The sequence below is a fragment of the Coregonus clupeaformis genome, chromosome 19 (assembly GCF_020615455.1).
Source record: "Coregonus clupeaformis isolate EN_2021a chromosome 19, ASM2061545v1, whole genome shotgun sequence".
Lineage (NCBI taxonomy): Eukaryota > Metazoa > Chordata > Actinopteri > Salmoniformes > Salmonidae > Coregonus > Coregonus clupeaformis.
This window is the reverse complement of record NC_059210.1, coordinates 55397667-55413521: the sequence shown is the minus strand read 5'-3', so window position 1 is coordinate 55413521 and position 15855 is coordinate 55397667. Positions and strand designations below refer to the sequence as shown.

The 15855-nt window shown below is 43.4% G+C and overlaps 1 protein-coding gene across 1 annotated transcript in view; it reads right to left on the bottom strand.

Moving 5' to 3' along the window:
- LOC121532289 (protein O-mannosyl-transferase TMTC2) overlaps positions 1-15855 on the bottom strand; it is a 162517-nt gene that overhangs the window by 83224 nt on the left and 63438 nt on the right. Inside the window, exon 2 of the mRNA XM_041838144.2 lies at positions 6874-7453. Coding sequence (XP_041694078.1) covers positions 6874-7453 — 580 coding nt within the window. The remainder of the gene's footprint in view (positions 1-6873; positions 7454-15855) is intronic.

Genomic DNA, 15855 nt, shown 5'->3' with positions numbered 1-15855 from the left:
ATTAACCAGTTCCTCGCACAAAATTAGCTCATAAAACACATTTTTCCACATAAAGATAAATCGGTTAGACCACAAACGTAAGCGCTGCCAGCCATGTTATATTTGGATGCTAATAAAGTATTTGGTTGGCATAATACAGGCTAGCATGCTATCCTTCCATAAATGCTACAACACTTACAAAGGCTATATTATGAATATCCACGTAGTGAAGGGGGACTTGAATAAACACAATGATTTCCATCCCTATTGACTACATGTCTTGGCTGTAGTCTAGTATTAAAAAAAGAGTCTAATCCTGACCTGTTGGAAATAGTGCAGAATGTGATATCCCTACTGTAAACATTAGGCCCGACTCCCATTCAATGTAGCTATAGCTAGCTAGAAGAAACGGGATAGTACTAATGTTTGCAGCAGGATATACCATGGTTTGTTTGTTAGTCATAAAGACGTTAATATCACAGCATCAGCATACTAGATGTACAAAACGTCTACATCTGCATGGTAATTAAAAACAGCTCTTCGAGCTTAGTGACGGGTGACTGTGATTGGCTGGAGGAGCACAGTGTGTTTGGGATTTTTTATAAAGTGAACAGCAACCGAGAGCATCCAAGAGTTCTACCAGGTCTCTAAATAAAACTCACCCCAGAGAACTAGGGAGGAGTGGCTGCCAAGAGCCTCCAGCCTCTCTCGCTCTGTTAACCCAACATGTGCTCATTCACTTACTCTCATCCTCTCTTTCTTTCTTGGACGCACACACACGCCTAATCACCTCTCACACACGCACACCTCTTCGTTGCTTGACTATGTAAGGAACGGGAAATACTGAACATCAGCATATTTGACGCTGATGATATTTCATGCTGATGAGATTAAATCTACCATTCCAACAAGCACATAATACACACAAGAAAATGGAACACAAAAGTGAGCAAATTAATTAATCACATGTTTATCGTCAGTCAGACTGGCGTTTCAGCATATCTATCTATCTAAATGCTTACTTATGAAAATCCACATGCCTTTAATACACCAACAATCATTGAAACCAATGACATTTGAAATATAAGCAACTTTCTGTCAGAACGCCTATCTTTCAACACAAATCCAAATAGTGGCTGTCTCAGGTTGACAACAGAGACACATTTGATGTGACCCCCCTCCAGCACCAACGATCGTTGAAAACATTGACATTTGAAATATAATCCACAGGGTAAACACTGGTTGAATCAATGTTGTTTCAACGTCATTTCAACGAAATGACGTTGAACCAACATGGAATAGACGTTGAATTGACGTCAGTGCCCAAGTAACTTTCTTTCAGCATGCCTAAATTAAAAATCCAAAAGGCGGCCGTCTCAGGTTGACAGCAGAGACACATTTGATGTGACCCTCTTCCAAAGAGGGTAATATAAATTCTGTCCTTCTTTCGAGACAAGGCATAGAAAAATATCATTATATTCATTTATTCTCAGTGCTATCAGTAGATTGCATACACAAATGGTCTGAAAATAATCATGTAATTTCCCAGAAAATTGCACATGCTGAATTGGGGTGATGGACCTCTCTGTCGTTAGTTCAACAACATGCTTTTCTCCCCTGAATGTGTGTGACAGGGCTTCATAACTGACCAATCAGTGCCGAGCCGTCCGAGGTATGAAAAGACATGGACAGCAGCCATCCGATGCTGGCAGAGACAAAGTACATTAGCATGTAAATAGAAGCTCTAATAAATTAGGCCCAAATAAAGCAGTGCTTCGGAGGGGCCAAGACTCATACATATGGAATAGGAGTGGTGAAACAACAACAACACTCCAATAAAACCTGATGAAATATGCAGGGATTTTCAAATTGTCGAGTGATTACTGTGTGGACGTGTGCCTGGTACAGTGTATGCCAGTGGTTCGTGTTCTTGGAGAGTGGGCCAGCTAAAACTGGGATACACAGAGAAAGAGCCATGCACATTCTCTCTTTATAAGTCTCTTCCCTTCTTTCTTCAAAAATTTCTCTCTCTGTCTCTCGCTCCTCCTCACCCACTAGCTATAGTAATGTGTAGGTAGTTTCTTTGGCGGGTTCGATAGCCAGCACTATGAATCTGTCAAGAAGAAACCACAACTAGAAAGAGCTGCCACAGTAAGAAAGACACCACAGCAGACATGAAAGTATGCAAAATATGGGTAACATGCTCTGAACAGATTGGAATATTTGTAATCTTTCTTGTGGCAAGCACTGAAGAATAAGAGTCTTCGTAAGTGACAAATGTAAACAAATTGTGCATATTGTGACAGATGAAGTAGAATTTATGCACATAATCATGGAATGCATTCATTTCCATTTCTAAATGTAATAATTATACAGACTGTTACAGTGTATTTCCACTTAACACGTTGGGGGCGATGAAACAAAAGAGCTCCATACATTTTCTATGCGTGCACAGGGCGGAACCAAAGTTGGGGAAAATTAGAACGTTATGCAAATACTCTGCTGTATCACAACGCTATTGACCAATCGAAGCTCACTATAACTTCCAGCCCCTACTGGATTGGCTGTTGATACCTAGCACTACCTAGCGTGCTTGCTAGCTTGCTAACACCCACATGAGGGCAAAGCTAGAGTGGCTATCCGAATTAACATGTTATGTGGAAATCCCCTCTTACTGAAGAACGTTGGACTGAATAATATACTACTGCACTGCCTTCACAGAATGACTCTCTGCTTTCACAGAATGACTCTCTGCTTTCACAGAATAACGCTCAAGCCCCTAGCTCTTAACTGTCGAGATTTTTCAAACCACAAAACGAACCCATAATGACACAATGGGAGATTTTGCAGTGGATATAAAACGATAACATAATTGACTGAAAGCCACAATCACATAAGGAACCCATTTCACAATCCTAGAACACTGTTCTCGAAATGTCAACCTTCTTCCGCTGAGAGTATACAGAAAGACGTACACTACTACCATGTTAACATGTCATCTGTAGGGTGGCCCAGTTCCTGAAGTGACTCTTTACACTGTATGCAAGCATTCTCTGTGTTATATTACCATCTCCCATTGTAACACCTCTGAGAAGCAGAGGTTCTGTTGTCTTTACAAGTCTGTAGGTCTGATCCCTGATTGGAGGTTAACTTTACAGTAATACTATTGGTCAACAACTCAGATTTTGAATCCAAGCAACTCAGATGTTATAAAAGGTCTTCATTGTCTCCCTCTCTTTCTTTGTTCCTGACCTGCGCTGGTGAGATACCTATACTCTTTCTTTCTCCCATGAGCTCTGGTCTATGGATAAAGCTTTGTCTCTATCCCTCTCTGATCATGCTTAGAATAACGCCTTGTAATGCTTGTTAATGCTTTGTAACTTAAGCTTTATGCCTTGCATGTGAATCCATTCATTTTACAAAGTAATTAAATACACTTGTATTTAGAATTCCATTCTCAGACATTTCTTGATTGCCTATTACTGTAAGTCAACTGTAGTGTCTTGCAAATTGCTATTTATGCTATGATTCAGATAAGTCATTTAATGGGCTAATTGCTTAGTCTTATTACGAGTGGCATGTGAGGTGTATATCAAATATTATCACACTACAATCTAGAAGTAAGCTTCTTTGAGTAGTTTGATGTGTTTCACTGTGAAACAACACTGACAAGGTAACACATAATCTCATCTATAGGAGCTTGGCTCTTTAGTCTGTCTCAGAAATAATGAGTGGTTAACAGTGTCCATATTAGGACAGCCTCAGTCTCATACTTTTGAGGCATGGGCTGTCCTAATATGGACACCGTAATGGTTAGACTTAAACAGTGAAACACAGTGACAGACTGAGTTTTAACACCTTAAAGGTAGACTCGGCGATATGATGTAGATGCAGAACGTAAACAGCATAGTGGGTCAATTTCCGCAACAACTAAGAGCATTGAAGCGCGAGGCTCAACTTCTCCACTGTTTTGGTCCCATGGCCTCCACGTTGAAACAGCGTGAAGCGAAGCCGTGCACATGCGCAGATACTGTGTGTGACTGAGTCTAATGCCTTGTTTCTCTCCAATTACACAACATGAAGCCTCACTTCCTAAACGTTGTATCCCTCCACCGACGGCCTGTTCATTTTTACATTTGCAAATTGTTCACACACTTAACGATGGGAAGTTCTACACGACAAAAGCTTAACGGCTCCACTTTCATCACCTGATATATCTCAGGGCCAGACTGTGGAAAAGTGTATTTATTTCTGTTGTGTCCATTCCAGATCTTTACATATACACAGGCTGATAGGTTCGTAAGGCGGTGCTTACCTCTCTCATACATGCCCTTAGGACACCCTTTGGTTATCATCAGTCAAAGTGACTGCCTCAGTCCTCGCAGTGAGAGAGAGAGAGACAGAGAGAGAGAGAGAGAGAGAGAGAGAGAGAGAACATTGGCCTAACAGCACACTGGTCCCAATCATAATAATGAAGTAGACATCTGAGATCAGGTTACAAAATTCATTCAGATGACTTGGTGTCGTGATCACAGAAAGAGACCGTATATTAACAAGGAACGCATGAGACCTGCCAGCCTTAACGACACTCAACGTTCCCTGCTTGTTTCTTCTGTGCTGGGGTTCAAAGATATGCAGTGAGTCTGTGAAACTGACAACTGACATCTCAAAGCTGCACACTAGAAATGGGTATGCATTGCATACGGCCCACGGGTGTCTGCCAAGACCATTCATCAAAACCATGACAAAGCATTACAAAAATCCATAGGCTCGGGACCATCCACGCAAACATTGTCTCAGGGAAGGGTTGGCAGGGGAGATGTGTTTGTACGGTGGATTTCCAACCAAATGTTGAGAAGCTGTCAGATATGAGGTATCCTTTCCTTCAATCCTCCTAGCCCTTCATTCTCCCAGCCATCCCTGACACACTATTAGCAGGCCTGTCTGCCTCTGTCAATGAATGGGCCATACTCCAGAGGACACCAAGCCTCAGATAAGGCTTAAATCAAGAGAGAGAGGCTAGCATGGAGACGAAGACAGCAAGGGGCCTCACTCACTTTTTCACACTGCAATGAGCACTAAAATGGAGAAGCTAGATTTTCTTCCTTTCTAGCTCTCTCTTTTCTCTCTGTCATTCCCTCTTTCCCGCCCCCACCTCCGCCAACTCTCCCTCTCCCAGAAACACCCTTTGTCCTTCGCATGTATGTGTCAGCATCCTAGAGCGCCATCGACTCTTCTTGGATCCCTTTTGTCACATTTGTGCACGTCTTTTTCAACTTGGCCTGATGCGCAAAGACTTGTGGAAGTCACATTGACTAGACAGCAGACAGTAAGCACTTGTGACAAGGCACAGTTAAGGAAAAAGGCTACTTGATGACTGCTTTGTGCTCAAAAAGTTACAAGGAAAGTGTGAGACTAGGATAGATCCTCCTTCCTGTTGTATCTTTGGTTTGTCTGGGTATAAAGGTTTTACTTGGTTTCAATTTCTCTTGCTGTATTATAACACAAGCACACACGCACACATATACACACACACGCACACTGAAAATTAATTCCACTGCTTATGCCTTGCATGTAAACAAAATACCTCCTCATCGTCATTATGTTACACTACAGTATCATTGATCTCAATAACATGCACTACATTATGGTGACGGACTAGTAATTAACAAATCATTAACAAACTGGGTTTGGTTCGATGGTTTACTTATTACTAAAGCATTTTCTAATTGGGGTTTGGTAACAAATCATGTTGCAAGGGGAGGCAATGATGGATGATGATAATGACACTGGTTAAGGATGATGTGGGCACGATGGGAATTCAAATTCAACTGACAAAACTCCCTAGCACCCTCCCATGACCCCATTTTCATAATAATATGGTTCCCTAACTCATGTCACTGCATAACCCATTCATTGACACTAACTGCTTTAGTGTCTATTGACGATAGTATCTTCTGGCTGGGGGAGTTTAGTTAAGATCCCAAACGCTCATTCTGAACGTTAAAACGCATCGCTTGCATTATGGTTTTGAAAACATAAGGAATGTATTTTTAATATCAGTGAGAAATAATTTTCAGAAAACAAAAGGTTAAATTACTACACACCTTTATAGGGTTAGGGTTAGTGTTCCCATACGGCCATTTCTCCATGTTACATCGCTTGTTTATGGAAGACAGACGGAAGATAGGTGACCACCTGTGATAATTAGTTATCTAACACGCTCCGAACACCTGTGTGTAAGCGTAACAGGGGAGGAAGTGTAGTTCGTCAACTGGAGGCACACACAGCATGTGGATCTGTGCAAAACTGCTACAGTAAGTGTATCTTTTTTATTTGAAAGATTATTTCACACTGATATGAAAGATAAGGGGCATAGCAGCATATGTTTCGAAAACCGTTTCTAAACATTAGAACACAGCGTCGGAATTGTAGTTCACGCGCAGCCAACCGTGGGCGAAGCTAACCGCTGAAAACCCTACGGATAATAAGAAGGCTTTTGAGAGCTAGTCACTGCTCTGACATTCATGCATGGATGTGTGTTTCTGTGTGTTTGTATGTGTATATACAAACAGTATACGCTCCATTTCATGAATAAACAGGATAAATAGTTTCCCCTTTGTTTTCTTTCCCCACTTGTATATTTTCCTTGCATTCAGATGACAAAACAACAGCTCATTCCGGATCACACAGCTGTACATACATGGATCTTTTTTTTCTTCAAATTACATCCTAATGAAAACAACAAACAGGAATACTTCCACACAGCAAGACCCATGTGAACAGATCAGCTTTCCACTTTGTGGTTTGCCAGGCTTTTGCCAAGGGGAGAGAGAGGAGGAAATTAGATACATGGGAAAAAGCAACACCGCAGGGCGAGGACAAACTGTTTACCTTGTAGACCAGCATGATGACCTGATGCAACTTGAGCCGGTGGAAAACACAGACGTCGTAGAGCGCCGACACAGCCAGCACCGTCACCCCCTGCTCCTTCCACAGCATGCTGCAGGTGGCGCAGCCCAGGCTGCCCAGGAGCCAGGCCCCCAGCCTGCAGGGCCCCGCAGGGCCCCCTCGCAGGGTGCAGTGACGTACGTAGCACAGCAGCGACAGCAGGAAGAACAGAGCAGAGCCCACGTCAGCCCGGCCCACCACGCCCGCCACTGCCTCTGTGTGAATGGGGTGCGAGGCAAACAATAACCCAGCCAGGAGGCTCCACAGGCCCCCTCCTAGCAGCAGGCGGGCCAACCAGGTGAAGAGGGCTGTGACGGCCCCGTGGAGGCCCACGTTGACTAGGTGGTAGCCCCAGGGCTCCAAGCCGCCCAGGGCATGGTTGAGGCGGAAGGAGAGGGTACACAGGGGTCTGTAAGACTTGTGGCTGCCGCTGTGGGTGAGCAGGGTGCCCCAGAAGTCATCGTAGAAGATGTTGATCCACGGGGTCTCTGGGAGCAGGTCCTGGTTGGTTTTGATTGCACGGCTGTGGGGAGAAGGACAACAGAGGGGTTAGAAGATGTATGTGCAATGATCCTCATGCTTATGGATAACCTGATCAAGAGCAACACCACCATAGTACTTGGGTCTTTTCAGTCAATTCAATCAATATGACACAGTATGTCTTCACCGTACTATGACATTCAGTAGAACTGCAAGGACTGAAAGAAATGTCTAAGTTTCTTTCAAACTCAGCAGTGGTCATTTATCATGCCCCAAAGATAGGAGCTTTAGAAAGAAATCAAGTGACCTTGAAACATGCTCATGTTCGACAGAGACACAACCAATCACAGTGAGAGATGAGGTACATGTGTGATCAAACCTCTGAGTGACCATCGCAGCTTCTCCATCTCAGCCTCAATCCATTTATACCAACAGGACCAAATGCCACAGGCAGTGTGTGTCCTTTCTCCTGATAAACTATGGATGTATTGTCTCCTTTTTAGCTGGTTTGGAGACCTAAACATCAGTAGTAGGTTATGCATTGTAGTATACTTTGGCGTATACAAGTACTGTAGCTTTAAACTTGTGTAAAACTCCTTTGAGAGTGTGGTCATGTGGCCTTCACCAACAGACAATCTGAGAGCGAGAAGAGAGAGGAGTGCTCTTACTGTGAGGACCCAGGGGCCGGGGAGGTGCATGCACCACACCCTTGACCGAAAACATATAAAGCAAAAGAGAGATAGAGGGGGAATGCCATGTTGGCATAATGGAGCGTGGGGAGCCAGGGACCAAAGACCTGTCAATCACAGCTAGCCTTGTGTTTACCAACCGCTGACTACCGGGTATCTCACACAGACACACCACACTGGGTCGAGAGAGAGAGCGAGAGAGAGAGAGAGAGAGAGAGAGAGGGATGGAGGCAAGGGAGGGAGGGAGGATGAATAAATGTTTGTGGAAGGGATTACAAAGCAGGAGGGACTAGAGAGCAAACTAGAAAGCAGTGTTAAGGCCATGCCTAATCAGTGTTGAGGGGCCATGGAACACCCATGGAGAGACCATGCTGTCTGTGCATGTCTGTACATGTAGTTACCCCACCACGGGGCAGCCCTGGCCTGGGTACTGTACTGTCCCCTCTCCCCATGGCTGGGGTCTGGGGTTGAGCCTGAGTGTTTGACCCTGGTGGTTGTACATCAGCCCCAAGCTGTGTGAGGGGTGGAAGGGTGTGCTATTTGCCCCCTACCGGAGCAGAGAGTGTCTGGGTCTTTGTCACCCAGCTCTGAGGTGTTGTCTGGCTCTGGCAGTGAGACAAGGCCTTGACCCTGTGTGTCTGGGAGGCAGGGGGTAGGCGGGGGGAGGCAGGGGGAGCAGGAGGGGAGGTGATGGCAATGTAATGAGTCTCTTTAGAGAGGAGGAGATGCATTATAACATAGAACGCATAATTAAAAAGAGTGATGAATGGGACATGACACGTGTGATAACACACAGAGGGCGCCAGGTTGTAATCAGTCCCCATGGCGGGCCCAATTAGCACACGCAATTAGGTGTGGAGCGAGGAGAGGGAGAAAACAGGCACATACTGCACAACACACAATAACAGACTGAGACAAACAAGGAATTCAAAGAAAGAGGCCAAGGCGGCAGATGAATCAAGGTGAAATGGATATATGGTCCATTGTTTTTGTTGAAAACATAAAAATGATTTGTCTTACAACCTCAACCTTTGTGTTGCTCTGAAACCTATAACTTTTACCTGACATTGTCCTATTAAATAGTGTAGCCGCCAGTAGCAACCATCTTGCCCTGACCCTTAAAATGGCTTTACCAGAAAGCAGATGGGTTTGTTGGAAAGGGAAAGGGAGTGGAGATTGCAACCCACAACAAATGACCAAATAAACGACTTCTGACAGGGCGAGGAGAAATAGCCCTCCTTATGATAGATCTGGGGGGAAATTAATACAACTAACCTGGCCTATATGGAAGTGGAGAGGCAAAGATAATCAGCTGGGGATATTTCTATATAATAAAAATGCCTAACATGTCAGTGAGCAGATCATTGGGATTCCGACCTGGGTTCAAAACTATTTTAAATAATGTAATATACTTAAGCTGGGCTTGATTGAGCTTGCCTGGTGCAATGGGACCAATAGAATAGTCGCAAAAGTGCCAACCCCGCCCATCTGGCTCTCCAAACAGGCTAAAGTAAACGCTGAAAGTATTTGATAGATTTCGAATAATATTTAAACCCAGATCTGATGGGTTTTTCTGGAGCTCCAGGCAGCTCATCACTGGCAGGGTTAGGCCCCTCTCTTTGGATCATGACTCAGATATGCCAGTTTATTTTCTCTGGCCCATTTGTCAAGTGAGATCTTCACTCCACCACAAGAAGCTCACATCAGCTGCATTATGGTTCAATTACAGCTTTAAACCATTTGGAAGACAAGTGTGCCTTTTTTCCATTGCACATTGCCGTGGCGACAGATAGAGTATATATTGCTTTGAAACCCACTCCAGCTCTGGCACCAAAATAGAAGGCCAGAAACCAATGCCAGTCCGTCAAGTCTCTCTGCAGCAGTCATGGATGCCTGAATCAAAATGCAAATGTTCAGCTCTCAGATTGCCTCCTTCTTCGAGCACCTACACCACTGGGGTTGACAGGCACTCTAGGGGAGAGGATGGAAGAAAGTGGAAAGAGAGAGAGGGGAAAAAGAGAAGGGGTCAGCTAACCCATGTCTCCTTACCTAACACTGTTCCAAGTGGATGTCTACAGAGGAATTAACACGTTTGCATGATGATGTGTCCAATGCAACCCAAGGCCATTCATTCATTAATCCTGTGCTGCATGGCTGCGCGGGTCCTGATCACCGCAGCGCTTCCAGCCCCATTCAGCTATGGCTAAAGGGCCTGCCGGGCCTGCCTGCCTGGCAGAGTGGAAGATTGGGTTTCTGTGGCTGGGCCCCATCTTTCTGGGAAGCTGGCGGTAGCAGGACCTCTCTGTGCACTGCAAACCTTTTCCAGCCGGGAGTGCATTCCTTCCGCCAACACCATACACGCCTGCCTGCCTGGCGACTCCCAGAGGACCGGCAGTATCATGTGACCGCTAACAAGCGAAACCCGAAAACACTACCTCCCACTCCCTCACCCACCACCATTGAAGAATTCAACTCTGTCCCAGCCAAGTCATGTCTGCACCCAATCTCTAGGAAGAGTATCATGTGACTCAATCGGTCAGATATTTGTTTCCTTATCAAAGTCTGGTGCATCATCTAAAGCTCAAGAGATACAGACAGGGAAGGCAAGTCAGATAAACATAAACTATAAACGATGTAAGCTCAAAGGGGAAACATTCTCAACTTTATGTAGGCCTAGTATATAGATAACTTAATCCTCCAGACAAGATGGTAGTCATAGTGATTGCTATAATGATGCAGCAGTGTTGATAGCAGCTCGCAACCCCAATGTTTTGAGACAAGAGTAGTGCATGACTTCATTGAAACAAAGGCAATTAATTCACCCAGAAAGAAAAACAAACCCAGTAAAGTGTTTGGTGCTTATATCAAAGCTGTGACTAACCCTCCTCACAACCTCCAAATTCTCTCAATGAGGAGGATCACTTTCCCTTCAAACAGGCTCAACATTAAAGAGACAGCAACAGAAAACATGGCTATCACAGCTTTATACACTGACTATACTAAACATTAAGAAAACCTTCCTAATATTGAGTTGCACCCCTCCCCCCCGGGAACCAGCAGCGTAGCAGTTCTTGGCACCTACTACCATACCCCGTTCAAATTCACATACATATTTTGACTTGCCCATTTACACCTCTGAATGGAACACATACACAATACATGTCTCAATTGTCTCAAGGCTTAAAAATCCTTCTTTAACCTGTCTCCTCCCCTACATCTACACTGATCGAAGTGGATTTAACAAGTGACACCAATAAGGGAACAAAGCTTTTACCTGGTCAGTCTATGTCATATTTAATGTTTTGTACACTCAGTGTATTTGTAACTGTATTTTTGCAAAGAAGTCTACAAAATCGGTTGTTTTTACTCTGTCAGTAATCAAATATTGTGATATTAAATATTATCTCTAGTTGTTGACAGATACTGATGCAGCTACGTGGAGCAGGTTGATAGCTTTAAGTTCCTTGGTGTCCACATCACAAACAAACTATCATAGTCCAAACACACCAAGACAGTCGTGATGAGGGCACAACAAAGCCTATTCCCCCTCAGGAGACTGAAAAGATTTGGCATGGGTCCTCAGATCCTCAAAATGTTCTACAGCTGCACCATCGAGAGCATCCTGACTGGTTGCATCACCGCCTGGTATGGTAACTGCTCGGCCTCCAACCGCAAGGCACTACAGAGGGTAGTGCGTACGGCCCAGTACATCACTGGGGCCAAGCTTCCTGCCATCAAGGACCTCTATACCAGGCGGTGTCAGAGGAAGAACCTAAAAATGGTCAAAGACTCCAGCCACCCTACTCATAGACTGTTCTCTCTGCTACCGCACGGCAAGCGGTACCGGAGCGCCAAGTCTAGGTCCAAGAGGCTTCTTAACAGCTTCTACCCCCAAGCCATAAGACTCCTGAACAGCTAATCATGGCTACCCGGACTATTTGCATTTACGCTGCGGCTACTCGGTTTATTATCTATGCATAGTCACTTTAACTCTACCCATATGTACACATGACCTCAATTACCTCGACTAAACGGTGCCCCCGTACATTGACTCTGTACCGGTACCCCCTGTATATAGCCTCCCTACTGTTATTGTATTTTACTGCTGCTCTTTAATTATTATCTATTTTTTACTTAACACTTTTTTTTCTTTTTTTTTACTGCATTGTTGGTTAAGGGCTTGTAAGTAAGCATTTCACTGTAAGGTCTACACCTGTTGTATTTGGCGCATGTGCCAATAACATTTGATTTGATTTTGATTGACTTTTCCATCTCCTCTCTGGGAGGAAGAGGGGCAGAGAAGGCCCAGGAGCGGTAAGAGACAGAGATGAGACGAGATAATAGAGATGTGATTGAAAGACAGAGGAATATAACTCCACATCTCCTTTTAACGGTACCATTAGCCATTTGGGATGGTATGGTGAATCAGATTATTCTGAGAGCAGAAGCCAGATATGAGGACAGATAGTCTTCCAAAGACTGAAGAAGAAACTGGCAGATTAATGACTATGCTAATTTTGCCAGTGTGTTTCCTTCCTTCCTCCAATAAATTAAAGTTGAGAAGCATGAATGGAGGGTTTCACATCAACACAACTACACATTCTCTAGGACAGGACATTTTAAGATTTTAAGAATGGAAAGATGACTAGCTACTAGGTAAAACACTTTAATAGCCTACATAAATGTAACTTTAATCATGCAGTATGCTATCAGAGAGACAATTGTAGCGAGGGAGAGCAAGGACCGAAGAACGTGAACTTTCTCAGAACAATACAACATCTTTTTCTATTTATGCAAGCATGTGAAATGAAGGAAAACAGCTCTGGCAGTTGGGAAAAATGATGTCGTCTCTGCCAAGTATGTGTCATCACCCTGCTTCAATATCTGAAAAGAGCACAGCCATATTTTGCGAATGCTTACTGAGGCTCCGGTGTTGTCCACTCAACCTTTCCGCCAGCTCCTTTGTCTAATGTTTCTTCCCATGGGCATGCTAACAGGTCAATAACAGAATAGTAGAATACCCTCATGGTGCCAATTTGAGTGATTTCTCGAGGTTGGCAATCTTATTCTCTTTTGATAACAACAAAAATGGAATTCATTTTGTACTATTGAGTGCTTTTGAGGTCTGCTTCTGTTTGTAAAATCCTGACAATACATACTGTATCTGTTAAGGAAGTGTAACATGAAAATTATGTTATTATATACAGTGGTGTAAAGTACTTAAGTAAAAATACTTGAAAGTACTACTTAAGTAGTTTTTTGGGGTATCTGTACTTTACTTAACTATTTATATTTTTGACAACTTTTATTTACTTCACTACATTTCTAAAGAAAATAATGTACATTTTACTCCATACATTTTCCCTGACACCCAAAAGTACTCGTTACATTTTGAATGCTTAGCAGGACAGGAAAATTGTCTAATTCACACACTTATCAAGAGAACATCCCTGGTCATCCCTACTGCCTCTGATCTGACGGACACACTAAACACATTCTTCCTTTGTAAATTATGTCTGAGTGTTGGAGTGTGCCCCTGGCTATCCGTAAATTTAGAAAACAAGAAAATCGTGCCGTCTGGTTTGCTTAATATAAGGAATTTGCAATAATTTATACTTTTACTTTTACTTTTGATACTTAAGTATATTTTAGCAATTACATTGACTTTTGATACTTAAGTATATTTAAAACCAAATACTTTTAGACTTTTACTCAAGTAGTATTTTACTGGGTGACTTTCACTTTTACTTGAGTCATTTTCTATTAAGGTATCTTTACTTTTACTCAAGTATGACAATTGGGTACTTTTTCTACCACTCATTATATAAGAACATCAGAGAACATAAGTGCTACTGTAAAAGTAATCTATCTGATTGAAGATGTTAAAATTATGAAGTCTCTTTCACTCAGGGAAGAGAGGGTGTCTTATCCACTGTAGTAATGTATTCTTTTGTATTTCAACAGTACTCAAACCCCCCCCCAAAAAACTCATTTGAATACATAAATTATTAATATCAGTAAGAGATTAAAATAAAAAGCTCAAAGTCAGTCACAGGGGTAATTTGCCTAGATAGAGAGAAAAACCTACTCCTTTGTGTCAGCATTACAAATCACTTCTTAGAGAAATACACTATTAATGGGACATGTCTGGATAAGAATATGCCAAACGTTCAAAAACATGATCATGTCTCAGCGCTATTAAATACTCATACAGAGGTATAACTTCTCTGAGAAACAGATGGTTTGCATCCCATTCATATTCAGACAACAATCATAACAGATCTCTTTGTCAACAGACACCTTGATCAACAACAATGTCTCCTGAGTTATCACTACCATTCATTTCTGCCCCACCCAGCTAAAGCCCAATTATTATTCAAAAAAAATGTAATATGGCCCGCTGGCAGCCGATTACAATAAATGTCAGCCATTTTGATAATTGAGTTTAGTAGGCCTATAAGTAGCCTGGTTTCAGATATGTGCCATCTTGTGCAGTCTAACTGGTTAAGATGGCCTCACCTCGAGCTCCGTTAAAACATTGCAGGTTTTCTAGTATGTTTCTCACATTTTCTTAATCAGATTGTTTCGTGCATTACTACATACACCCGGGTAGAACTATTGGAATACGAATCGCTGGGTACTCACCGTCCACCCGACCTCCCCAAATTGCCTGAGAAGGCGGAACAATGGACTAGCTTCTTCGGTAAGGCGCTTAGCTGCTTGGGAGTCCTACCGGAGAGTAGGAAGCAAAGACGCTAAAGGATAGGCAGACGTGGCGGGGTCTTAGTGAGTTTAAGACACCGGGCGACCCGTCCTCATTTACCGAGCATACTACTCGCCAAAGTTCAATCATTGATGAACGAACTTGACGAACTCAGAGCGAGGATCTCCTTCCAGAGGGACATCAGATCCTGCAGCATACTCTTTTTTTCTGAGATTTGGCTTTCCTCCGACATCCAATCTGATTATATACCAGCGGGTTTTACAGTTTTTCGAGCGGATAGGAAGCGGGCACTCTGGCAAGAGCAAAGGTGGTGGGCTCTGCTTTATGACCAACAACACATGGTGCGACGGAGGAAACGTACAGGTACTTGTGAGGCTCTGCTCCCCCGACTTGGAATACTTGGTCATCAAATGTTGCCCTTTTTACCTTCCGAGAGAGTTCTCAGGGATTATCGCCATGGCTGTGTACATTCCGCCCCAAGCTGACACCAAATAGCCTTTCAAAGATCTTCATTGGACCCTGAACAAACTGGATACCGCATTCCCGGAGGCAGCGTTCATTGTTGCAGAGGACTTTAACAAAAGTAACTTGAGAACTGTGCTCCCAAATTATTACCAACACATCGACTGTCTAACTTGCAGAAATTCTACTCTTGACCACTGCTACACGCCTTTTCGACACAGGTGTAAGGCCCTCTCCCGTCCTCCTTTTGGCAAATCCGACCATGACTCCATCTTGCTTCTCTCTGCCTACAAACAAAAACTCAAGAGGGAAGTTCCAGTGGTCAGGTCTGTACAGCGTTGGTCCGACCAATCAGAATTCACACTGAACTCCAAACTCCTCCCTATGCAACTGGGTCCTGGACTTACATTTACATTTTAGTCATTTAGCAGACGCTCTTATCCAGAGCGACTTACAGTTAGTGAGTGCATACATTATTATTTTATTCATACCCCCCATGGGAATCGAAACCACAACCCTGGCGTTGCAAATGCCATGCTCTACCAACTGAGCTACATCCCCTGCCGGCCA